General features: G+C 45.0%; 1 protein-coding gene across 1 annotated transcript in view; it reads left to right on the top strand.

Moving 5' to 3' along the window:
- cacna1ha (calcium channel, voltage-dependent, T type, alpha 1H subunit a) overlaps positions 1 to 27,637 on the top strand; it is a 362,311-nt gene that overhangs the window by 239,293 nt on the left and 95,381 nt on the right. The window contains exons 9-16 of the mRNA XM_086000548.1: positions 9,942 to 10,093; positions 16,542 to 16,727; positions 17,248 to 17,365; positions 17,750 to 17,905; positions 19,536 to 19,623; positions 19,720 to 19,928; positions 23,442 to 23,891; positions 26,479 to 26,579. Coding sequence (XP_085856674.1) covers positions 9,942 to 10,093; positions 16,542 to 16,727; positions 17,248 to 17,365; positions 17,750 to 17,905; positions 19,536 to 19,623; positions 19,720 to 19,928; positions 23,442 to 23,891; positions 26,479 to 26,579 — 1,460 coding nt within the window. The remainder of the gene's footprint in view (positions 1 to 9,941; positions 10,094 to 16,541; positions 16,728 to 17,247; positions 17,366 to 17,749; positions 17,906 to 19,535; positions 19,624 to 19,719; positions 19,929 to 23,441; positions 23,892 to 26,478; positions 26,580 to 27,637) is intronic.

Genomic DNA, 27,637 nt, shown 5'->3' with positions numbered 1-27,637 from the left:
CTTAATCTATATATATAAATCGGTACTTCTGTCTGTCATTCTGTCTGTCATCGCGTGTGCGTCTGTCGGGTATGCGCTCGAAAGTTACAGGGCGTACCTACGCGCGCGTTACCTCCAAAGAAAGCTTACGCTTCCGAGACGGTTTTAAGCGCATTTACGTTTCGGCCGGGCTAAAATCGCGCCCGCGGTATCTGAAAAACCTTAACATTCCGCTCATTAGCATCTCATTATCCGCTCATTAGCGACAGAGTGACCTCGAGCTCGACCAATCGTACGCCAGGTTGCTGGCGTGTGCCGCCGGGCCAATCGGTGCGTGTGTGGCCGGGCCTTATCGTTCTGAACCGAGGTGAGTCGCCGCCATCTTGATTCCAAACTTTTCCTTTCTTTTTCCCGCTTTCTGCGTCTTTAAAAAAAACGTTGCTTTTAAAACACATATTGTTTTAAAAAAAAATGATTTAGAAACAAATTAACTTATCTAATCTCATTGATTTTCCTACCTTTCCCCGTTTTTCCAGGTAGGCCTCGAAGCCTCGGCTTCTCCTTCGCACCCACGCCCGAGCTAGGCACCTCCCGGCCCCACTCGAAGGCTGGAGGGCCGAGCCTCAGCCCAGCGCCGCTAGGGTGCGCGCGCAGCAGGAGCTGAGACGCGGCGTCTCTCTCTGGCTCGGCCGGGGGGCGGGGCTTGCTGAGCGTCAAGCGTCACCCTGGCAACCGGCCCCCCGGCCGTCTCGCACAGCCGCAATCGGCGGTCTTCACCTCGGGGGGGGGGGGGCGCAACCCTCGGGGGGGGTGCCGCGACCCTCTGCGGGGGCCACGACCCTCGGGGGGGGCGCGACCCACGGGGGGGCCGCGACCCTTGGGGGGGGGCCGCCAAGCGTCACCCTGGCAACCGGCCCCCCGGCCGTCTCACACAGCCGCAATCGGCGGTCTTCACCTCGGGGGGGGGGGGCGCGACCCTCTGCGGGGGCCGCGACCCTCGGGGGGGGCGCGACCCACGGGGGACCGCGACCCTTGGGGGGGGCCGCGACCCTCGGGGGGGGCGCGACCCTCGGGGGGGGCCCGCGACCCTCGGGGAGGGGGGGGCCGCGACCCTCGGGGTGGGGGGGGCCGCGACCCTCGGGGGGGCCCCCCACCCTCCCTCCTCCCCCTCCCCTTCCCTCCCCCGCCCCCTCCCCCTCCCCTTCCCCCCCGCCCCCTCCCCTTCCCCCCCCTCTCTTCCCCCCTCCCCCCCTTTCCTTCCCCCCCCCTCCCTCCCTCCCCCACCCCCCCTAGTCGCTCTCTATCTCTCTCTTCCAACAACAACATGCCCTCGAAAAAGCCTCGGCACCGCCGGGCACTTCAGCTAGTTAGTAATAAAATTGTACTGCCATTTCATCCTTTGGGAAATGTTTTTAGATATATTTTTTGTAATGGAGGTTAAGTTCAGTCTGGCAAGTGAGCACTATTTTCTGGTGTTTAACTTTTACCTTCAACTCCCCAATTATATTAACAAGTATAGTCTATATACATGCCACCAAACAAAAGGGTTTTATTATTGTGGAGCTGGGAAGGAATAGGACTAAACTTTCTGTTGGTTTTACACAGCATAGAAATGAACTTTTACTACATCAAAAGATCAAAGTTGCTTTTTAACTTTTTGCAGTTTACCATTGAAAGGTACCAGACACACATGAATGGAATGTGAATGTCTCCATCTGTTAAGTTTCAATAGACACAATCAGCGAGAAAACAGCCCTCATCATTTTTGAATGTCACGCTATAACCCCCAGCCTCTCTCTGAGTCAGGCTTTGTGCTGTTTCAAAGCAAGAATATCCCATCAAATTTTGAGCGGTGCTGCAAGAGCTGATTTTGTCCATCAATGGTGCTCCAACTACCATCAGAAAACTTTGGGGCAAGAGAATTAACTGGTATTGGGAATAAAACTGATACCATGGTTTGGGAGATGTGTGCCAGTGGACAACATTTCAATATTCCACTCCTGTTTAATAAATATAGGATAACACTTCACACAGACTGAAGTGTGTTACAAAGCAACAACACATTGAAAGGTTCATATGAGAGCCTAAAGGATTTTCAGTATTATCTAAACTCTTAAATCTGTTTAGCCCTCCAAGTGCACAGAAATATGTTTTATTATATATATGTGTATATGTTTATATAAAAGCAGGCCTCCCATGTCACTATTCATGGTAATACACCAAAGTGCGATGTCTGACATGTGACAGGAAGTACGTGTAATGCTCACCAGAATTGCATGCTATAATTTTAATATGTAATGCTTCTGTGTCATGTTTAATCATAGCCAAGTTTATTCTTCCATTTTGTGCCTATGTGAAAATGCTACTTGTATAATAATCTGATGAACTATATAGATTTTTGATGCTGGAAGTAATGCCTGAATTATTACTCTACCAACATTGAACATAATCCTCACTCTAACTCCCATAGGATGATTATAAGTTTTTTCTGTGTTTTTTATGGTAGTGCACTTTCAGGCCGCAATTTCACCAGCCGTGGCAAGTCCTGTGCGGCCGGAGTAGACAGCGGCCTCAAACCCCACTCTCGTCTTCATCCCACCTCCTCCAAGTGATTTCGCCCTGATTGGGCTTGTTAAGCCCGCCCTGCGAGGTTCCCGGCCAATTAAAAGGAAGCTGGTCTGATGACGTCATCAGCAGCTTTCCTTAAAGGGACCATGTCCACCTTCATTTTGACAGTTATGCTGTCAGTGTTCTACAGCATTGAGCTGCTGCAAACACTGGCAAGCACAGCACAGAGGTACACAGCTACACCCAGGCTCTCCCATGACTCCCTCCATATGCTTATGGAGGGAGTCACAGCACACAGGGAGGTTCTCTTCCCTTCCCATGGGCAGAAGAGACCTCCCCAGGAAATCCACGCAGCCTGGTTGCACATTGCACAGGAGGGCACAAGCAGGGATGTTGTCAGGAGAAACTGTCTGCAGTGGCGCAAACCTTTCAATGATCTCAGTAGATCACGCAACCTCATCCTTATTTTCACCACATTGCCTTCTTGGACAGATTTGTGTGCACTTTTGAAAGTGTCTTAGTGAATTCCAGTGAATGGTGTGACATAACGTCACCCCCCCCCCCCCTACACACACAATGGTGATGAGTGTGAAAGGAATGGCTTTGGACATTGTAGGGCTGCTTTATGGTGCTGGTGTGGGGTGGTACCAACCTGGTGCATCATGTGTTAAGTGAAGCAAATCTGGACATGGTGAGGCCATCGCTAGCGTCCTGGGCAGCAATGTGCATGGGTGATGATGCCCTGTGTCCAGTGCAGCATCAGTTGATTGCGGAGAAGGTTGGTGTGAATGTTGGTGCTGCTGGTGTGCCCGGTGATGCTAGTGTTGGGGCTGATCGTGGTGGGATTCTGAGGACCAAGGTGAGATTTTTTCAAGGGCACCAATGCTGATGAAATAGATGGCAGGTGAGGTTGAGATGGCAGAAGCGATCTGTCAATGGTGAGAGAGGGTGTTCCAATGAGGTGACACTGGATAGAGAGTTTGCTCCAAACACTTGCCAGTTGCATAAAGGTCAATTTTTCTTCTAAATGCAGTAAGCAACAGCTTCTAACCCTGGCAAGTAAGGACCTATGAAATGGAAGCTTTCAGATAACATTTGCAGCTGTCAGGTTAGTAAATCATTCCATGCTGACACAACACCCGACCTACTTACCTGACATGATCCCCGCGCTCCGGGAAACTCCTGAAAAAGCTGGTAAAATGGTAAGTGCATGGTAAAATGGTGCTTAACTACCTTTTAACAAGCTTTAAAGTATCTAAATTGGCTGACCCGCAGCTTGGTGTCAGGTCTGTTCAGGGATGACAGACGCAACACTTGGGAAACTGACAAGGAGGTGGGTTTACAGCGGAATACCGACCCACTGTCAATCTTTTTGATTTTGACAGTGGACCCGCCTCCAAACCCACACTCTGAGCACTGGCAAAATTCAGGTTCATGGACAGGTGCATCATAAGAACGTTTTAACATTTTGATTATACACCTGGTTCCTCGGTGAGTTTCTCAGATCTCCACGTTGTCACATGAACTGGACTTTTGCCAGTCCATAGTGATGCTTGTTAACTTGAAGAGTGTATGCATTGCTTAAGGACAAGGTCCTGTGTGAACATTTGTGGTGATTATAATTTCTTCCCCCCAAAAGTGAGAATCCCCACAGGAAAATAGTTGAATTAAGGAGAGTCTTTGCCTATGAATGTAAGGCATCTAATGCATATTGATTGTTCAATATTTCTTAAGGTTAAGTAGGATAGTCTTCCCTAGTATGTAGTGTAGCGTTCCCAATAAGGAAACCTGTCTTTGAAGCTCAGACTTCTGTTTCGAGGGTACGCTCCATCAGTTACAGACGGCCCAACTATAGGAGGAAGGTAAGCTATCTAGGAGTTGGGTGAATCCCCCATCCTAGCTGGTTGTCAAAGGAAGGAGAAGGAAATTGGAGGGCCAGTCATCCCACCCAGTCCTTGTACACTCTCCAGTGATACCTTATGTTTCCTTGGGAGAACCTGAGAGCAGGTCATCTGAACATCTTCAAGATCAAAAATGGTGTTATGTGAGGAGGGGAGCCTAACCTACAGAAGGGAAGAGCGTGAAGTTTTAAAATAGCTTCACAATGAATTCTTGTGCATCAATCGACAAGAGTACTTTTGATATTAACCGTTGATGCGCCATCAATTACTCAAAAGACTGAGGTTAAGCGAGTAACAACCAGGCTTTTATTAACTAAAGAATGAAGGTCTAGTCTCGAGTGGTCGACCCGTCCAGAATACTAAGGGACTGGGAGGTAGTCACTTATATACCTGGAATAGTGGGAGGAGTCAGCCGAGGCATGTCCAGACCTGTACCTAGTGGAATACACATACACATACAGACAGGTATAACAGTGGTTTACCACAACCGTATGTTACACGCTCCTGTTGTCCAACTGATCTCCAAATTAAACACTGGCCGGAAGTTTTACCTTTGCGTCGGGTTGAGTGCGTGCGGGCAGCGTAGCGTGTCGGGAACGCAATGTTTTGAGCAACGCGTTGCTCAGAACGACTTTCACTTAATGGCCCCAATTGAAAGAGTCATGTGCGTTTCCTGGCCCAAACTCTCTATCCAGTGTCACCTCATTGGAACAACCTCTTTCAGCATTGACAGATAGTTTTTGCCATCTCAACCTCACCTGCCATCTATTTCATCAGCATTGGTGCCCTTGAAAAAATCTCACCTTGGTCCTCAGAATCCCACCACGATCAGCCCCAACACTAGCATCACCAGGCACACCAGCAACACCAACATTAAATGGTGTGGGTCTGATGACATCATCGATGACTTGTTTCCGGCACCCATATTTAAAGCAGCCTTGCACTTAACTCACTTGAAGGTTGCTAGAGGAGGGTGGAATGTGTCAAAGAAAGGCCACAGTACTGTTATAACTTTGGAAGGATGGATAGCCAAAGGCAGAGGGCTGCACCATGGTTCTCTTACTCATCACTGCATACTCTGCTGGAGGCTGTCAGAACATGCAGGGAGGCCCTCTTCCCTGCTGATAGGCAAAGGAGACCTCCACAAGAAACAAAAAGAGCCTGGCTGGATATAGCTGAGGAGGTCAGCAGCAGGGATGTGGTGAGGAGGACCTGGATACAGTGCAGGAAACGCTTCAATGATCTCATGAGGTCAGGAAAGGTGAGTGCAATGCCACACTCACCTACATCCTGATGTGCCTGTCGACACATCCCCATCACTCTGCCTTCCCAAGCCTACTCCTGCACATCATTCCTCACACCAACCTACCTTCTAGGTCCACCCATTCCTCTCTCTCTCTCTATGTACATACTCACATCCTGACACTCACCCTCATCCTAATGCAATCATAGCAAGTAACAACACACAAGGAGGCCATTTGGCATTGGCACCCCACTCCATCATAGTCACCCTCTACAGAAGTAACCCATCCATTCCTTACACTCATTCCATCACTCTCACGCAAACTTCTCTTCTTTCCCTCCTTGCAGGAGAAAAGAGCCCAGAATAACAGAGAGAGGGGGAGAACCGGAGGTGGCCCTCCAGTAATCACACATCTCACAGCAGCAGAGGAGGGGGCTATGGAGATCTCAGGAGTTTGAGAGACGCTGGCGGTGGGAGATGGAGGGAGGGGGACATCCCAGCAACCTGGTGACAGAGTCACATCTCATAAAGCTACATGGCATACAACAGTCACCCATATGGTGACTGATGTCAGCAGCCAGTGAAATGTCATCATGTGCATAATGGTAATGTTACCCATTCTTATTATAACACTTCTAATTCATCTCTTTACTCTCTCACAGATCCATCAACTGTCCACACCACCGCCCCCCACCCCCCACTGTCCAGCCGAAGGAGGAAGACCTCCGGCCTCTGAGGGTGCAGCATTAGCAGACCCAAGCACAGCCAGCACCAGCGCAGATACTCACACCTCGGTGGGTCCTTTGCGCTGAGTAGTCACCTGGTGTCTCACAATTCACAAGTGAGCAAGAGCAGGTGGTGTTGACAGGGACAGCAGTGGAGCCTCCTCGCCAAAGGGCTCAGAGAATGGAGGAGTCCATCTCCAACAACAGCACCACCATGTCGCAGGTGATGGCGACGATGTGCTTTTCCATGGAAAGGATGGCCACCTGCATGGAGCAGCAAATGCGCCAGTCACGTGAGCACATATTAGCTGTGGACAACAGATGGCATGAACTCATAGACCTCCTCACAAGGAGGGATGTAAACATAGACCTGGGCCTTCATCGCCCCACTGCTGTGCAGCAAAGTGCCCACCAGCTTCTTGCTAGCAGGAAAGTGCGGGTGGCCCATAAGAGGGATGATGGTAAGAGGGGACATGGAAGTGGGGGCTCTTTTCAAAGCACTCCGACTTCTCCCCCCTTTGCCTCCCCCTCAGTCAGAGCCTCACATGCTTCCTCGGATCCTGATGGCGGAGTCTGCCCCTACACAGTCGCAGGAGGAGCAGACTTTGGCGAGGCCCTCACAGTCTCCAAAACCCAGAGGGCGTCTGCCAAAAATGTCTACGCAGTCGCAGCAGGGAAGTGAGCAGCCTGCAACTACCTCTGCTGAAGCCACAGGGGTTGCACCTCGTAGAAGCACGTGGAATAAAAAAATGACACAAAAGTAGATGCACAAGGGTATGCACGTGGATGTATCAAAAAATGTTAGTGCTAAGTTTCAGTTGCTTTGATTACACACACAAATGTTTTTCTTTGCACCACTTTTGTGGCTTGTCCATTTTTGCCTCAAACCTTGGAAGTGGCTTTGTCACGTGGAGTGAATGGTGACACATTATGTAACCTTGTGCGTTGGGGCTTTGGGTGAGAGGAATGGATTGGTCATTGTAGGGATGCTTTATGCTGTTGTTGGAGGGTGAGGGGAACTTAGTAAAGCATGTGGCAGGCATGTGGCTGCATTGGAGCAAGTTAAGTAAATCTGGCCATGATGAGGCCATCCTGGGCCTCCCAGGCAGCAATGTGCGCCATTGCAGGTGCCATCTGCATCTCTGGTTCCGCCTCCTCCTCCTCCACTGAAGAGGCTGTGTGCTGTGCGCCATGCTCCTCGTGCAGCTCCAATCCTCGCTGATGCACTTTATTGTGCAGCGCGCAGAAGACGACAATGATTCTGGAGACCCTGGCTGGTGCGTACTGAAGGGCACCTCCAGATCTGTCAAGGCATCTGAAGCACATCTTCAGCATGCCTATTGCTTGTTCTATGACACATTTGGTGGAGATGTGGCTCTCATTATAATGCTCCTCGGCCTCAGTAATTGGCCTCCTCAGGGGTGTTATGAGCCACGTCTTCAGTGGATAGCCATTGTCTCCAAGCAGCCAGCCAGTAAGTGTGCTTGGAGGTGCAAAGAGCTGAGGGAGGGTGGACTGACACAGCATGAAAGAGTCATGACAGCTGCCAGGGAATCTGGCGCACACATGCAGAATCATCTTTTTATGGTTGCAGACGAGCTGCACATTGAGGGAGTGGCAGCCTTTTTGGTTCACAAACACTCCTGGGTGACGATGGGGTGCCTTCATGGCCACATGTGTGCAGTCGACGATGCCCTGCACCTGTGGAAGTCAGCCAGTTTTGCAAAGCCAAGCGCCCGCTCAGTAGCACTGGCTTCATCAGTGGCAAAGTTGATATAATTGGCTGACTTGTCAAACAGGGCATCAGTCACATGGGTGATGCATCTGTGGGCGGCCGACTGCGAGATCCCACAAATGTTTGCTGCAGACCCCTGGAAGGAGCCTGAGGTGAAGAAGTTGAAGACAGTGGTGACTTTGACAGTGACTGGTAAAGAGTGTCCACCAGGACCTCTGGGCAGCAGGTCTTGTTCCAGCAAGCTACGAATGTCTGCGACGACCTGGCGCGATAGTCTGAGCTTCCTGAAACATTGCTGCTCAGTCATGTTGAGGAAGCTCATCCTCTGCCTGTATACCCTGTATTGGGGGTATCGCCTCTGGCGCGGTGCAGCCCTGTGGTGCCCCCTCTCTCTGTGGAGCATGAGGTCATTGAGGAGAAGGCTGTTGTGGTTGCTGCTGGTTTTGTTGGTGGTGGGGCTCATCTTGGTCCGATTCTGAGGACCAAGGTGAGAAAGGATAAGCAGCCCCATGCTGATGTAGTAGATGGCAGTTAAAGTGGAGATCAGAGGACCAATCCCTCAATGTTGTGATAGTGAGTAGCAATGTGGTGAGAGTGGCTTCCGAGGTTTCAGAAATGGCCTGCAAACTGCGGACACCTAAATCTGTGGACAAGATGGAGTGAGCAAGAACCTTTCCATGAGGCAAGTAATGAGGTGTAATGTTGCAGTATTTATGAGCTTTTCCCAGCTGTCAATGAATGAACTCGCCAATGGCCATTGAGCTTCTGCCTCCCTTTCACAGGCAAGGTACCGACCTCCGTGATTCCCGTGCTCCTGCAGTAAAACTCAGAAACAGCCGTTAAAATCACTGTTAACGGTCTTCAAACAAGCAGTTAATGATGTCAATGAGATCGCCTGCCTCTGCGGATCGGGTCCATGTTGCGCCTTCAAAGCCGCCCAAGTTAGATGCGCGATGCGGCGGGATGACGGTGGGCTCCGGACGTGCTCGCTATTTCCGGCATTTTTACTACCAACCCACTCCCAAATCCGCATGTGCGGCAACGGGAAAATTCCGGCCTGAGTTAATTCTTGTGAGATTCTAAATTCGCAAAATATTATCTGTTGAAATGGCATTTGCCAGTGTCAAGACACAAATTGTGTAGACATCACTAAATGCCATACACTTAAATGACTCTTAGAAAAATATGATACATTATGAAAGTACATATTTTCGGTGTCAATAACCTCGGGTAGTGGAATAGTGTTGAATATTATAGGAACAGGAGTAGGCCATTCAGCCATTTGAGCCTGTTCCGCCATTCAGTTAGGTCATGGCTGAACTGTACCTTAACTCCATTTACCCGTCTTTGTTCTGTAACCCTTAATACCCTTGCCTAACAAAAATCTATCAATCTCAGTTTTGAAATTTTAAATTGACCCCCAGCCTCAACAGCCATTTTGGGGGAAGAGAGTTCCAGATTTCCACTCTCCTCTGTGTGAAGAAGTGCTTCCTGACATCGCCCCTGAACGGCCTAGCTCTAATTTTAAGGTTATGGCCCCTTGTTCTGGACTCTCCCACCAGAGGAAATAATTTCACTCTATCTACTCTATCAAATCCTTTAATCGTCTTAAACACTTCAATTAGATCACCCCTTAATCCTCTATACTCAAAGGAATACAAGGCTAGTCTATTTTGTTTCTTAAAAATTAAATCGTTAAATGACTTGTGCATAATGAATGCTATTTTAGCTAATCAATAAAATAGTCTCATCGACGAATGTTAATAGAAGCATTTCAAATTTTTTCACAGCCTGAAGAGCTTACCAATGCCCTGGAGATCAGCAACATTGTATTCACTAGCATGTTTGCCCTGGAAATGATCCTTAAACTTCTCGCATTTGGTCTTTTTGGTTACATTAAGAATCCATACAACATCTTTGATGGCATTGTCGTCATTATCAGGTAGAGTCACAGTACTTTTTTCTCTCTCTTATTCTTTTGTTGTATATATTTGAACTTCTACTTATTCAACAGAGACACTTTGCCGTAGCTTGCAAATTGGAGTTCAAAGTGACATGCCAGCCATTAAAATTCTTCCAACCTCTGTTCCAAGACAAGAAATACCACTGTGATCAACAATCTGTAAAAGGCTAAAAAAAAAAGAGCTTCAATCTTCTGATGTAGTAGATCCTCGCTGCTCAACTTCTGGCTAGAACAGAAAACCAAATAATAAACCTGAGTTGAAACATGGAGCTGATCAGGTAGCCTAAGTGCTGCTGCACATGAAATTAGTCACATGTTTTGTGTAGTGTATGTACCTTGAAGAAGGAACTATATTCTGCAGCCCCTGTATACTGCAGTACCAGTAGTGACCACCCCTGTATATAAGCCTGTGTAGTAACTTTGTATAGTAGTTCCAGTTTTGTCTCCATTCAGTAAACACCTGTTATAACCAACTTCTGCAGTCCGTGTCTCAATTACACACGGACATTACATTGGCGACGAACAGATCCGAACTTACCTACAGTTCTGCACCACCTCACGGGGATCCATCCCTGAAGCGAATTTATTAGAGGTCGAAGCCAGAAGGAAGAAATCCAAAAAGAAAAAAAAACAAACAGAAGAAACGGGCGTCGACCGTGGGCAACCGCCCTCTGATTCATCGAAATCGAAGATTTGCAGGAGAGGCTGTCGAGAGCTGGGCTTGGTTATCCAGTCTATGGTGTTCCAGCTAATTGGGCTGGTGGCAGGTAGTACACTGATCCTTCCTGGGCTGCGGCGGGCTAGAGCTCGATCGGGTGGCTTTTCAACGGGGCCGAGCAGCGTTGTCGGGAAGAGGAGAGAGAGAGAGAGAGGGTGGAGCACACAGGGCGCAGCCGCTGCTACAAAGCCGGGCAGCGTACAGACCCGAGAAGAGGGAGGGAAGTGTCCCATAGGGTCTGCTCTGACGACGGGAACAGTAATTAAAATAAAAGAAAAAGAAATTAGAAGCGCAGAAAGCCGCGAGGAGCTGCAGTTTGCCACGGGGACCGCGGAGAGTGGCGTTGGCAGCAGCGCGGGGGGAAATGCACAAAGACCATAGGGCGTCGCCATCAAGGCATAAAAATGCCAGCAACAGCGCTGGCAGCAGCGGAAAAGACAGAAAGCGCGGGAGGCGCCATCTTAATCCAGCGGGGAAGAAGGCAACGCGCGGGAGGCGCCATTTTGTTCAATCGGGGAAGAAGGCAAAGCGCGGGAGGCGCCATCTTAGATCTCCAAGATGCCGAAGACTGGCAATATCACTGCCTTCGATAATGCAATAGAAGACTGGACCACGTATGTGGAAAGAGTCGAAGTATATGGCAAGGCAAATGAAGTAGCCGATGAGAAAAAGGCATCGGTACTACTAAACTTAATGGGCGCAAGAACGTACGGCCTATTGCGGAACCTGATCACTCCAGTCAAACCGATGGAGAAGAGTTTTAACGAAATTGTTCATATCCTACAGGAACACCTAAATCCTACACCGCTGCTGATAGCAGAAAGATTTAAATTCCATGAGAGAAATCAGCATAAAGATGAGAGCAATGCTGATTACCTTACGGAACTACGCAAGCTATCAAAGCACTGCCAGTTCGGAGCAGGACTGGCAGATACCCTACGGGACAAATTTGTCTGTGGACTCCTGAGTGAAGGAACCCAGAAGAGGTTACTCTCAGAGAAAGAGCTGACGCTAGATAAGGCTTTCAGCGTGGCAGTATCGTACGAAGCAGCAGCAAGAGGAGCTGCGGAAATACAGCAAAAGCCACAGGAATACGGCACCCATGAAATGACACGAGGATTTGAAAAATGTTATCGCTGCGGCAGAACAACCCATGACCAGAAGGACTGCTGGTCTAAAGACAAAACATGCAGGCAATGCGGAAAGATGGGACACATTGCACGAGTTTGCAGGTCCGGGAAGAAGACTAACGACAACAAAAAGACTACTAAGGAAAAGTACAGGAAAGTACAAAAGATGACGGACAGTAGTTCCGAAGACCAGAAGAGCGATAGTGAATCCGGGAACAAGAGATTAAGCTGTCTCAAACTACACAACGTAATCACAAAAGAGGATCACCGAACCATTTGGGTCACCCTCGCGATAGCAGGGTCCCAAGTCAAAATGGAATTGGATACAGGATCAGCTCTGACCGTCATGAATCGACGAGACTACGAGCGGCTATTCTCACACATACCCTTGAAAGACACATCAATTGTCTTGAAGACATATACGGGGCAGAAAGTATACCCCAGAGGGAAAATAAGGGTGCCTGTCAAATACAACGGCAAGGAAATACAGAAATTGCATCTGTACATACTGCAAGATGGTGGACCACCGTTATTGGGACGTGAATGGATCAGAAAGATAAGTTTAGACTGGCACTCCATTCAGGCACTGACTGTGGCTAGTAAAAAGGATGACGACGTCACACCTGGACGATTGTCAAAAATCTTGGCTAACGCTAAAGAGGTATTTCAACAAGAACTGGGAACTCTTAAAGGCGTAACCGTCTCGATAAAAATAGAAGAGAATGCAATTCCCAAATTTTTCAAAGCAAGACCGGTACCGTATGCAATTCGCCCAGCCGTCGAGGCAGAGCTGGAGAATGTGGAGAATGCAGGCGTGTTAACTAAGGTAGACTGGAGTGAGTGGGCGACACCCATCGTTCCTGTCATGAAGAAAACGTTAAACAATAAGTCTGAGGAGCCAAGGAAGGTTCGCATCTGTGGGGACTTCAAGGTGACGGTGAACCCAGTCCTTCACACAGTACAGTATCCTCTTCCGAGGATAGAAGATATTTTCGCCTCACTATCTGGAGGGAAACGTTTTACAAAAATTGACCTAGCGCAAGCATATTTGCAGATGGAGGTTGAAGAATCCTCTAGGAAATATCTCACGATAAACACTCACAAAGGTCTTTACCAGTATAATCGACTGGTATTCGGAGTTGCATCAGCTCCGGCTATATGGCAAAGAGCGATGGAACAAGTCCTGCAAGGGATTCCGGGGACTCAGTGTTACTTGGACGACATCCTAGTGACAGGTGAAAATGACAGTGAACACCTTGCCAACCTAGAGCAGGTGCTCACTAGACTAAGAGAACATGGGCTACGAGCCAATCGCCCCAAGTGCGAGTTTTTTAAGAAAGAAATATCGTATTGTGGCCACGTGATTGATGAAGAGGGGTTACATAAGTTCCCTGACAAAATTGAAGCGGTAGTTAAGGCTCCAGCGCCTGAAAATGTGTCGCAACTGAGGTCATTCCTCAGATTGGTGAATTACTACCATAAGTTTTTACCAAATTTGTCCACAATTCTGCACCCACTGAACGCCCTGCTACAAACTGGAGTAGCATGGAAATGGAGCGATGAATGTAAGCGGGCCTTTCAGAAGTGTAAAGGCCTGATCACTTCAAGAGAAGTATTGGCTCACTACAACCCATCACTACCGATAAGACTGGGGTGTGATGCGTCTCCCTACGGTGTTGGAGCGGTACTGTCACATAAATCCCTTGGTGGTTCAGAGAGGCCGATAGCTTTTGCGTCACGCTCGTTAACTGCAGCCAAGCGTAACTACGCCCAGATTGACAGAGAGGCCCTCAGCCTGCTGTGGGGGGTGAAGAAGTTCAATCACTACCTGCACGGACAGAAATTTACTCTACTAACTGATCATCAACCTCTTGTCTCCATTTTCAACGCTAAGAAGGGCGTCCCGATAATGACAGCACAACGGCTACAGAGGTGGTCCCTTTTCCTAGGGGCACACCAATATGACATCGAGTACAAAGGAACTAAACAGCATGGGAATGCTGATGGATTGTCGCGCCTACCGTTGCCGACGGTGGAAGAAGCACCTGCAGTGGATCCTGTGGAGATAGTCCACTCGACCATAGTCGAATGTCTACCTGTGACGAATGCAAACATAGAAAAGGAAACACGAAATGACCCGACGCACTCCAGGGTCTATGATTTAACGGTGAAGGGATGGCCAGCACATGGCGAACCACTGTTGCCAGCATTCTCGCCGAGAAGAGAACAGCTGTCAGTGTGCCGAGGAACCTTGATGTGTGGATCCAGAGTAGTAATTCCACCCAAATTGAAGGATAGAGTGCTCAATGAGCTTCATGAGGGTCATCTGGGAGGGGTAAAAATGAAGAACTTAGCCAGAGCGTTTGTGTGGTGGCCGGGAATTGATAGATAAATCGAAGAGATGACCAAGAGCTGTACAGGATGCCAGAAGGTCCAAAACGCCCCACCACAAGCCCCTCTACATCCATGGGAGTGGCCCTCATCTCCATGGCAAAGGGTACACATGATTTTGCTGGTCCATTTATGGACTCGATGTTTTTAATTGCAGTGGATGCACCTTCAAAGTGGCCAGAGGTAATAAAAATGTCCTCAACCACCAGAAAAACTATCACAGTCTTACGAACCATATTCGCCAGAAATGGGCTGCCTGAACAGATTTGCTCCGACAATGGACCACAGTTTGTGTCTGAAGAGTTCCGGAGGTTCTTAAAGAACAATGGTGTTAAGCATTACACATCCGCCCCATATCATCCAGCCACTAATGGATTGGCTGAGAGGTTCGTTCAAACATTCAAGAAGGCTATCAAGGCAATGTGTAATGAAGACATACCCCTACAACACAAGGTGGATAACTTCTTGTTTGCCTACCGGAATGCGACACATGCGGTTACCAACCAAACTCCAGCCATGATGTTCTTCAATCGAAGACTAAGATGCCGCTTGGATTTGGTTAAGCCAAACATCAGAAGAGATGTGGAGAACAGGCAGTTTCAGAATATGAATGAAAGGCCAACCAGGAGTTTCAAGATAGGTCAACCAGTTTTGGCCCGGGACTACCGCACAGAGAAATGGCAGCCAGGAACGATCTGCACACAGCAAGGACCTCTAATGTATACCGTGGATGTTGGAGAGAGCATTGTAAGACGCCATGCTGACCAGATTCTAGAGTCACTGGAAAACGTCAAATCTACACCACGATCCTATACACCTGGTGATGAAACCGAAGTACCAATTGCATCTACCTCAGAATCGGTGATATTGGAAGCAGACGAACCAAACAACAACGTTGATCCCGAATCAACTTTGCCAGAAGAACCTGATACCCCAAAGAGGCATTATCCGGACAGAATCAGGAAGCCTCCTCAAAGACTGAATTTATAATTGCTTAACTTCAGCTAATGTATATAGCAACTGTAATTGTAAATGTGTTATTTAATTATTAATCGAATGTTATGTACTGTTTAGCTAAAAGGGGAGGAATTGTAGTGTATGTACCTTGAAGAAGGAACTATATTCTGCAGCCCCTGTATACTGCAGTACCAGTAGTGACCACCCCTGTATATAAGCCTGTGTAGTAACTTTGTATAGTAGTTCCAGTTTTGTCTCCATTCAGTAAACACCTGTTATAACCAACTTCTGCAGTCCGTGTATCAATTACACACGGACATTACATTTAGCAGGGACCAATCTGTGGCACAACCTAATTGAGAAGTAGCCACGCTTGACCAGTGTGCCCACTCACTGCTCCTAGTCGTTGGCTTTCCCACTCACTCTCTCTTTGGAGGAAGTTGACAGGCTACACATCCCCCCAGAAGGAGGAATCTGAGCCGCTCTAAGCACCTACATCTGAATTTGCTTCCAACCCAGCTATAGGTTCCCACTGTTCTCTCCTTGGTTCCATGCCTAGTTCTTAATATTCAGACTGTCCAGTCCCTCAGCCCAGGACTCCTCATCTGACTGCAGCTCTTTGGGTCTTTGCACAGAATGGAAACCAAGTGAGACTTGCAAGAAAGTTTGAAACCTGAATATAGGAAAGAATACTAATCACAATTTGAAAATATTGGTCTGATACATTTTTTCATTAAAACGAAGGGACCAAAATCACCGTGTGTGATATTATTAACAAAGACATTTGTATGAAATTCCCTTGACTGCTATTTTAAAGAAAGGATTGCCCTGTTTATTTTAAACAGATTAACTCATTTGTTACTATGCAATTTCATACCACACACAGTGCAATTTCAACCCCTAAAGGGTTTAAATTTGACAAATTGTTTGAAGGTACATTTACTGTTGAGTTGTGTTTATTCCTTGGCAATTGCCCCATGCCTGAACCTACTATTTTTTCATAACTTGCTTTACACTGTTTCATATGAAGATCAGTCACAATCATGTGAAGAAATACAAAAAAATATTAAATAACTTCCTCAGCCATTCCTCTGAGTGCGAGGAAGTTAACAAACGACTTTAAGAACTACTAATCTGAGAGCAAGCTTAAGAGAGAGCCTTTCAGAGAGTCTGATCATTCTGCTTGTCCTAAAAATAAAGCGGTAAACATAATTTTTTTGTTTATTATTAGCGTATGGGAAATTATTGGTCAGTCTGATGGTGGCCTTTCAGTACTGAGAACATTCCGGCTACTCCGAGTTTTGAAGCTAGTCCGTTTCCTGCCTGCACTGCGGCGCCAGCTGGTGGTTCTGATGAAAACCATGGACAACGTGGCTACATTCTGCATGCTGCTCATGCTGTTCATATTTATCTTCAGGTGATTATGAAAACTCATTTGCATGGTAATTCAGCATAATGTGTTTTTATTGCAGCGTACTTAATTTAATTTTACTCACCATGCAACATATGAAATTGCCAAGCAGGAAAAGACCAGCTGGTCCATCGAACCTGTCCCACATTCATGATGGCTGGCGCATCATGACTAGACACTTCATTACCCCCGCTCCTGAGAGAGGCAAAAACCCTGGGCCAATAAGGGAAAAAGTGGAAAAATTCCTCTCCAATCCCCTCCAGTAATCAAAACCAGTCCAGGAGATCACATGGACCATGGGTTATGTGTAAAGATGTGATGTGATCTCTGTCGCAGTCAAAAACCGGTCCAGCTCCCTCTTGAAGGAGAGTTTACTTTTTAAAACAAAAAGTTTCATGTCTGTGTTCTTAGTGATGTAAGGCTTATTTTAAAAGCATCCTGGAGGGTCAGGGGTGAGGTGCTGTTGGCTGGCACGTCTGTTATGTTATTCCTAATTTTGTAAAGGTTATTCTGCTTTGACACACAGTATTCTGGGCATGCACCTGTTTGGATGTAAATTCAGCTTGAAGACTGAGAATGGAGACACAATCCCAGACAGAAAGAATTTTGATTCCTTATTGTGGGCAATTGTCACTGTGTTTCAGGTGAGGCTCTCCCGTGAAAAGGGAAGATGCTGCTGCTGTATTGCAAGTAACAACGAGATATTGACATTGGATTTTTTTAAAGTAGCAATCTTTTTGTGGCAAATTTACAGCATGTTGTTTGATTGCCATTGTTTACAGATAGTAGTGTACATATTTCATTTTTTAATTAATGAGCGTAATTTTGCTATAATGAATTTTACGCACGCATGTATTATTTTTAACCATATGATTCTGTGAGGACCTGGTGTAATGTTGATGTATGCCTTTGACATTCACCCAACACCACCACATTTTATACTGGTATTCTGGACTAAGAATACTGGCACTTCTCAAACACTCCATAGCTTCATGGTCAAATGGTAATGTCAAGATCTTTGTTCTCAGATCCTTACTCAGGAGGATTGGAATGTGGTCCTGTATAATGGAATGGCCTCCACTTCACCCTGGGCTGCCCTCTACTTTGTGGCATTAATGACTTTTGGCAACTATGTGCTTTTCAACTTACTGGTTGCTATTCTTGTAGAAGGCTTCCAAGCAGAGGTAAGATGTGTGCTAGACTTTGTTTTAAGTCTTTGTATGATGTCACCCCACCTTTCTTTATTGAGCTCCTGCCTTCCGTTCCTGTATTCGCCTCCATTCCGTCAATGGCGGCTGCACATTTAGCCACTACAACCCTGCCTTTTGAAAATCTCTGCTTAGTTCCCTCCACCTTGACACCTTCCTGCTTTCAAAAACCTCCCTTAAAACCCTTTTCTACCATATCTTTTGTTCTCTGTCCTAGCTTCCTCATTCTGCTTCTCCTCCGCCCCCCCCCCCACCTCCACTTCTCGATGTCCACCATATGCCCTACCTCCTTATTGAAAGCTCTCTGAGACGTCTTCCTCCATGTGAGGAACACTTTAGAAAGCCATGAAGAGACTATAAAAACAATATTGTGGATATGATTTCTTCCACCGAAATTCCCTCACAGCCAATCTGGAGAGGTAGTCGTGTGTGCAAGAATATGCAGCATAAAAATATGTGCTGAAGAGAATGGGCTTCTGCTAAAACAATTCACTTCCAAGAAGGGGAGATTTTCAGAAACCAACAATTGAAACATTTTAACAGCTATTAGAAAGAATACATATCGATGGTGGAAGTGTGAGATCCTCCACTTTGGAACTAAGGAAGATAGATCAGAGTATTTTCTAAATGGTGAGAAGCTAGGAACTGTGGAGGAGCAGAGATTTAGGAATCCATATACAGAAATCAGTAAAAATTAGTGGACAGGTACAAAAAGTAATTTTAAAAGGCCAATGGACTGTTAGCCTTTATCTCAAGGGGTCTGGAATACAAAGGGGTAGAAGTTATGCTACAGATGTATAAAGCTCTGGTTAGACCACATCTGGAGCACTGTGTTCAGTTCTGGGCACCGCTCCTCAGGAAGGATATATTGGCCTTGGAGGGAGTGCAACGCAGATTCACCAGAATGATACCGGGGATAACAGGGTTAAATTATGAGGACAGGTTGCATAGTCTAGGCTTGTATTCTCTTGCGTATAGAAGATTAAGGGGTGATCTAATTGAGGTGTTAGATGATTAAAGTATTTGATAGGGTAGATGGAGAGAAACTATTTCCTCTGGTGGGGGAGCCCAGAACAAGGGGGAAAAGCCGTAAAATTAGAGGGCGATGTCAGGAAGCACATCTTCACACAAAGGGTAGTGTAAATCTGGAACTCTCTCCCAAAAAGTTGTTGAGGCTAGGTCCATGGAAAATTTCAAAACTGAGACTGATAGATTTTTGTTAGGCAAGGGATATTTAACCAAGGCAGGTAGATGGAGTTAAGATACAGATCGGCCATGGTCTAATTGAATAGAGGAACAGACTCAAGGGGTTGAACAACCTACTCCTGTTCCTATGTTTGTACATTTTGCTTAGACGGCACTTGCAAGAGGAGACATTGACAACATTGATCCATAGCTATTTCTTTACCTTTCTTGGTTCAAATGTTTAAAACCTTTGGCCCTGAAGTCAAAGTGTGGGATATAAGCAGACAAACATGTAATTCATTGGCTGAAATTAAAAGAGGTATTAACCCATTTTGTTTTTCTGACCTGAATATAACAGGCTCTATAATTTATCATCTATTATTATTAGCATTTATCTTTGCATATTAAATTAATGTTTTAGGGTGATGCCAACAGATCAGATACAGACGAAGAAAAAACATCTACTAATTTTGATGATGAGTGTGAACGATTTAAAGATCCTTCTACAGGTGAGCGTGACTGAATAACTGCTATTGATTGTATATTGAGAAACCAACCTTTCATGATTACTGCCTTTGTATTCATGCCTGTTCTACCTTCCGCAGAATTAAAAATGTATTCAGTCGTCATGACATCAAATGGACATTTGGATTCGCGAAGCAGCATACCACCACCGATTATCATGCGTACTGCTGCTACCCCTATGCCTACACCAAAGAGTTCACCATATATGGATTCAGTTCACACTTATATAGAGTCCAGAAGGGGCAGTAGTACTTCCATTGATCCTATGAATTATGACCAGAGGTCTTTGGTAAGCTGCTGAATTGCACAACACTGTTACTTATTTACTTTTTGCCACATGTGTAGGTGTACTTCTAGATAGTTATACTACTGTCAGGGAATTTGTATTACATGTGGTATTGAATGCCATTTAAGTCACCTTGGGGTAACTTTTCAGAGACACTGCTCTGCGCTTCCATCAAGCAGAATCTCTAAATGAGTACTCTCATTTTATATTCTTTTAACTTACAATTTTCTCTCAATAGTTTCATTGTGCATCTTTCTCTGTCCCATGTACATCATTTTCATTCCTGTCTACATTTTTGTTGTTGTCATTGTTGTTCTGTTTCACTGTTGCGACGCCATACAACCCTGTCCTCTACCCCAACTATTGGCCCCACAATATACTTTTTGCTGAACATACCACTTTTTCAATATCTTCTTGCCCACCAACACTTATGTGCCAACCATCTGTAAGACAGTCAGCATTTTCAGGACACAGGACAAAAATTAACCCCACTCTTTGGCTGCCCCCAACTCTGCTGTTCATTGAGATCAGGAATTCCTGTCCACAGTGTCCAGTGGCATTCAAATTCTCAGAGCAGGAGCGAGAGATAGCCTTAAATTGCATTCAGGAGGGAGCGCGAGAGCAGAACGGAGGCTTGGGCAGGTGGGGAGGCTTTGCCAGCTTCATCCCTCCTGTCAAAAGTCTTGTAAAAAAATTAAATCCTTTCAACTTGTGCTCATGGCCGCCAAACTTATTTTTGCCTCCTGCTCCCTCCACCTTTAAAGTACTCTGAGGTGTCTTTCTGCATGTAAGGAATGCTATAGAAATGTAAATGTAGCAGAAGGAGCCTCATTATTGCGACTCGTGTTTTTTTTAAATTACAAAGAAGGTTAAATTATAACACCAATTTATTTGATTATTTCTGTTTCTGTAAGTTATTTGTCTTTAACCAGTGAGGGCTGATGACATCATTTCAGCTACTAGTTGGAAGGAATTATTAAGTTGAACAGTGTAATGACTCTGAATTAACACCTGGTAGATATACAGTTATGCACCATAGGTGCATTGATGATTGTTATTTCAGCTGCATTCTCTCAGTGTTAAACTCAGTAACACCTCCCAACCAACATGTCATCAACAAAAAAGTAGAATAAAACTTCTGTTTATTTAGCACCTTATTGCATCTCTCAGAAATGCCTCATAGCACTTTGAAGTTACTTTGAAATGCAGTAACTGTTGCCATGTTGGCAAATGCAACAGATAAATGATACAAACAGTAACTAGATGAATGGCTAGCTAATCTGTTTTGGATGGTATTGGTTGAGGGAGGAATGTTGGTCAGGACACCAGGTGAACTTTCCACTGTTCTTTGAATAGTTCCATAGGATCTTCAACATACATCTAAACTAGCAGATAGGACCTTGACTAACAGCTCATCTGAAGGGCAGCACTCCCTCAGTACTTGTGCTCACATCCCGGAGTGAGGTTTGAATCCCCAACCTTCTAGCCCAGAGTTAATAGTGCTGTCAACTGACCCAATCTGCATTAGGACAGAAAAAAGGTTATTAAAGTTAATTCTAATTATTTGTAATTGACTTTTGAAAGGGTTCCAAATGGTGAGACACCTTTCATGTATGCATTGAGTAGGTGATTCATTGCTCAATGAGAAATGCTAAGTTCAGCACTTGCCATGTGTTAGATTCTAAAGGTTTCCAAAACTAAATCACTTACCACAGCATTGATGTACTGCTTTATCTTGTGTGCATGTTTTATTGCTCCACATTGTTGGCACAGTACAGTCAATGGGAAGAGCCTTAAAATGTGAACAACATCAGGAAAGGGTTTATTGTATTACAGGTTGAGCGTCCGAAATCCGGACTCTGGGACGATTGGTGGCAGGGGTCCGGAGTTTGTAAAATGTTCCGGAATCCGGACACCCTGAGGGAGGCTTACCAAAAACTGGAAATAGCGCAACCTGGGCCCAGGCATTTCCGGACTTGGCACGTGTTTCTTATGTCCGAAGTCCGGAAATATTGCAACCTGGGCTCGGGCGTTTCCTGACTTCGGACATCAGAAACACGTTCCGAAGTCCGGAAAACCAGAAAACCGGCTCGGCCTTGGTCCAGGGGTTGCCGGATTTGGGACGCTCAACCTGTACCTTATTATATTATAGTCCGGCATTCTTGCTGGTTTCTCCGCTCCATGTTAATTTTTCTGTTGCTCTCATAAAAATGTAAAATGTAATTCTGATGTACATATTATATATTATATGTACACCGTATGAGAAACGTGTTCTATCCCAAATGTTTGACAAAGAAATACTGGCTCTTCCTTCACCAATACAGATGACCCATCTCCCAAATACCATATTGTCCATGAATGATAAAACCGGTCACACTTTTAAACACATTAGAGAGTCCTGTATAGTGGCAGGTCTACCATTTACAATGTTTATTACGTAATGGAATATATATAAAATGATGTGCTACAAAGTCTAATTGTTGTTACCTAGTGTAGAAAGAATTGGGAGCGAAAGCTATAGGATAGACTCGGGTTAAAACTGATTTTCTTTCATATATATAGTCAAGAGATTTTTACAAAACTGTTTGTGTGCTGATACTGAAAGCGAGGGGAGGCTATAGGTAATAAATAAAGTGGCAGCAGACACAAAGAAAAAAAACAACTTCTTTCACCATTTGACCTTTAAAACATTTAACATTTAAAACATTTCCCAATTGATAGACCTACATTGATACCGTTACCAAGAAAGCCTCTTTGACAACAACAGACAAAGCAATAGCTTTCCCCTCACCTCATTCATGACAGTAGGTGGTAAATTCTTATAATAATACACTTGCTGTGAAAACATTTTAAGGATGCCCCCTGGCCCATAACCATCAGTTATATTATTTCCCTAGTATTACTACCGATACATCATTGTATCTCCAACTGTTTAAATGCTGCGAAAGACAGTGCTATTGAAAAGAGAGTGCCGCCATGCATTGGGATTAGCATGAAACACTTTGCCATGAGCTCGCTCAGTGACTCTCTTTATGTGTAAACACACCACCCGATGTGACACAGAGTCATGCAGGTCAGGAAAGTCCCCACAGTGCTGTCTGAGCTGATCTGAGCCAGGGTGGCATTATGGGTACTAAAATTGGCTTCAGTACTCCCAGGCTAGGAAGGGGAAAATGACCAAGAGTTCCCAACTCTGATCACAATCTAGTGACCCCTGGGGTATTGCCCTCCACAATTGAATAGCTTGATAACACACAGGGGCTAGGCTCGTGACGAATAGCTGTTGATGAGGCACTGTTATGGTGGTAACATTCATGGAACCATACTCGTGAGAGCACAGATGGGAGAGGAGGTTAGAAGATTCAGGAGAAGGGGAGAAGAATCAGTTTACCATATTTAACAATTAGGATAATGGAATTGGTAATATCTACATTGCATCTTGTATTTATCTTTTTACTCTTTTATTGCTATATATATATATATATATATATATACACACCTACTTATGTTTTCTAGTCCAGCATTCGCAGTTCACCTTGTGTCCCTTGGAGCACCAGCAGTAACTGGGGTAGTCGCCGGTCAAGCTGGCATAGCCTTGGGAGGGCACCCAGCTTGAAAAGGAAGAATCAATCAGGTGAAAGGGAATCTCTGCTCTCTGGCGAAGGGCATGAAAGCTGTGATGAAGATGATGAATCAGAAGATGCAAAGTCTAGCAAAGCTGGCAGCCTCAGTGGATGGTCCTTGCATCATCTAGCAGAATCTTTGGACACCAAAGGATCCTTGGACCTGCCTGAGCTACTTCAAGTACCAGTAATGCGACATCCTGTGACCTTGAATCCTATGAGCATGACACCTTGTGACTATCAAGACTGCAATGGCAAAACCTTGCATGTTCCAAATGAGGTGTTTCTTCATATGGATAACCACAAAGATGACCCAAACGATTATGAAGATGAAATAGATGATGTAATTTTACCTAATTTGATTAATCCTTTGCATTTTGGGGGATATTTTATGTAGGCTGTAGAGAATCACTTTATGTCTTCAAAGTTGAAATTACTGTGCAATATTAGTATTATCTTAAATGGGTTAATGTCTTGTTAAAATAGCAGCCAGAGAAATGTTGTACAAATGCATTAATGTGTTAGTATTGCAGAGCTCAATTTAAATTTTTCAATAATCTTAATTTTTACTTAAAAACACAACCTTTGCTATCCTAGACAAATGTTTAATATTTTGACTAAATATTTTTACAGTGCTTCAGCCAAATCCTCATAGCAAAATATCTAATAGATGCAAATATCTATTAGAATATTTTTACAGTGTGAATTATCTTTGCAAAAAAAAGTTCTGTTCCATAGATCATTTGAAGAAGGTTAATATATAATTTCATTTCTCAGAATTTCAGCTAAGTTGAGGGACAATTTTGCATCGCTGTGCATTAGTAGCACCAGTCCAACATTTTGCAAACTGGGTGTACATTATCAGGTGCACAGGCTTTAGGCCCACAGTTCACCTAAAGTACAGAGTATGCTATATTGTGTTGGGCTTGAGTTTCAGTGCTCAAGGTATGCACTCCCCTCATTAGGCACAGTAAATGTATTTAATTTTTTTTATTCGTTCATGGGATGTGGGCGTCGCTGGCATGGTCAGCATTTATTGCCCATCCCTAATTGCCCTTGAGAAGGTGGTGGTGAGCCACCTTCTTGAACCGCTGCTGTCCGTGTGGTGAAGGTACTCCCACAGTGCTGTTAGGGAAGGGAGTTCCAGGATTTTGACCCAGTGACGATGAAGGAACGGCGATTTATTTCCAAGTCAGGATGGTGTGTGACTTGGAGGGGTACTTGCAGGTGGTGGTGTTCCCATGCACCCTTGTCCTTCTAGGTGGTAGAGGCTGCTGTTGAAGAGGCCTTGGCGAGTTGCTGCAGTGCATCTTGTAGATGGTACACACTGCAGCCACGGTACGCTGGTGGTGGAGGGAGCGAATGTTTAAGGTGGTGGATGCGGTGCCAATCAGGCGGGCTTTTACCTCCTCTCCTCCCCGTAACACAGCACTGAGGAAGCACTGCTGGTTTGCAGTGCCCCTATAAAACAGGCACTAGCTGGATGGTCCCTTCAGTTATTTGGGAACTTGTGGTCTTAAAAGGAAGTCTGCAAAACAGCTATGGCAAATTTTGTTTGCTGCTTGCACTAATTAATTATTTTCCATGCATTTTTTCCTCCATTCTAGATTTCTGGTCCAGCTCATTGATTTTGACAACTTGCCAATGAGTCCCTACCTGCCATCTGTGGGTGTTCCTCCAATGCTGTTTAATGCAGCAGTCCCACAGTTATAGTCATTGGCATTCCGCTTGCAATACCTCTATATTAACTGGTGAAGGAGGCATAAGATGGCGGTGCCCTCATATTTAGTTGGGCATGTGTGTATAGATCAAGACAAACCTACCAAGATATGTCAGGGGAAATTTGCATTAGGAAGCTACGATTCACAATGGAGGCAAAGCACAAATATACCATCTCCTGGAGTCAGGTTTTCAGACCAGTTCCAGGACAGGGACAGCTTTGCCACTGCCTGACAAGGTGACTACTGCCTTGAACTTCTATACTACTGGTTTATTCTAAGCAACCGCAAAATATCTCACAACCAGAAGATAAATTAAGCAGTGACAGAATGCCTCATTTGTCAGGACAAAGTCCTTCATCAGTTTCCCCATGGAAACCAGCCACAAACAGCAAAAAGCTCTGTACTTTTACCACGTGGCAGGCTGTTGTGGATGGTATGTCTGCTGCCTTACAGGCTCAAACCCTCAATACCACCCACGTCATGAACAGAAAGGGCTATCATGGAATTAATGTGTAAGTACAGAATCACATGTAAGTGAATGCCTGGTAGCAGTCATGGGGTAGAAATTCATGCCTGTTCTTCACAACTCAAGCGTGCCATTATCGAACCAGTAATTCTTGTTATCTTTCACTTTTTTAAACTTTGGTGACATTCTGCTCTACAAGTCTCTGCCTTTCTCATAGTTTTCTCAATTTACAACAATAACAACAACAACTTGTATTTATATAGCACCTTTAACATAGTAAAACGTCTGAAGGCACTTCACAGCAGTATTATAAGACAAAAATTTGACACCAAGCCACATAATGAGAAATTAGGGCAGGTGACCAAAAGCTTGGTCAAAGAGGTAGGTTTTAAGGAGCATCTTAAAGGAGGGAAGAGAGGTAGAGAGGCGGAGAGGTTTAGGGAGGGAATTCCAGAGCTTAGGGCCTAGGCAACAGAAAGCACGGCCACCAGTGGTTAAGCGATTATAATCAGGGATGCTCAAGAGGGCAGAATTAGAGGAGCGCAGATATCAATTTAGTCAGTTGATTATTCTGAGATATTTTAAAAACTTGATCTTTACCGTGCATTTAATAAAAGGTCTCCCCATAACTTTTGTTACTGATGAGTATAAAGATTTCCATCACTATTTATTTGTGTTTTACAAGCTAATTGTAATTACTGACCTGTGTTCAAAGTAAACTGTTCATTTTCCTTTCATTACAGAGTTACTGTTTTAGAATCCGGAAATTTCTGGAGCCATACAAACCAACATGGTGTAAAACACATGACGACTGGGCGCTCTATTTATTCTCTCCTCAAAACCGGTACACTGTGCTTTTGTTTCAGATCGCTTTTCAATCATGTATTGACCTATAATGCTACTTTTAACACTAGTAATAGAGGGTCTAAAAGATTATAAGAAAGAAAGGAAGACTTGCATTTATATAGCGCCTTTCATGACCACCGGACATCTCAAAGCACTTCACAGCCAATGAAGTTATTTTGGAGTATAGTCACTGTTGTAATGTAGGAAATGTGGCAGCCAATTTGCACACAGCAAGCTCCCACAAACAGCAATGTGATAATGGTCAGATAATCTGTTTTTGTTATGTTGATTGAGGGATAAATATTGGCCAGGACACTGGGGATAACTCCCCTGCTCTTGTTCGAAATAGTGCCATGGGATCTTTTACGTCCACCTGAGAGAGCAGACAGGGCCTCGGTTTAATGTCTCATCCAAAAGACAGCACCTCCAACAGTGCAGCTCTCCCTCAGTGCTGCACTGGAGTGTCAGCCTAGATTTTTGTGCTCAAGTCCCTGGAGTGGGATTTGAACCCACAACCTTCAGACTCAGAGGTGAGAGTGCTACCCACTGAGCCACAGCTGACACTAAATTATTATCATATATATATATATATATAATTGGATCTTTTCAAGTTGCATATTGCAGTATTCTGCAAAAATACATAAATTAACAAATTGTTAAGTGCTGCTTTTCATCTTTATACCTATTATTATTGTACTTTTCTGTATCAAAAAGATGAAATTGATGAATTAATAAGAGAATGGAAGCCACTGCTGTAAAATGTAAATTACAACTCACAGTAACTTGGCACAATCATTCTGTAACTAAATTATTATAATTACATATAGATTTGGAATCGGGTTCATTATTAAAGAGATCAAACAACTGAGCAAGAACGTTTTAGATGATTGTAGCTTTGTAAATACATATTGTACATGCCAGTGCAATGCTTCAGTTCTGTGCGATCAAGAACTTAGTTTCCAGTTGGTATTTGGAAAATGAGGAAGATTGGAATATGCCTCAGGTTTCCTTGAGTACATGTTTAAGAATCAACCTACAGTAGTCTGAAAGGGAATG

This window comes from Somniosus microcephalus, chromosome 11, assembly GCF_052327205.1.
Source record: "Somniosus microcephalus isolate GS21.2 chromosome 11, FLI_Smic_1.0, whole genome shotgun sequence".
NCBI classification, from domain to species: domain Eukaryota; kingdom Metazoa; phylum Chordata; class Chondrichthyes; order Squaliformes; family Somniosidae; genus Somniosus; species Somniosus microcephalus.
This window is presented reverse-complemented; position numbering and strand designations above follow the sequence as displayed.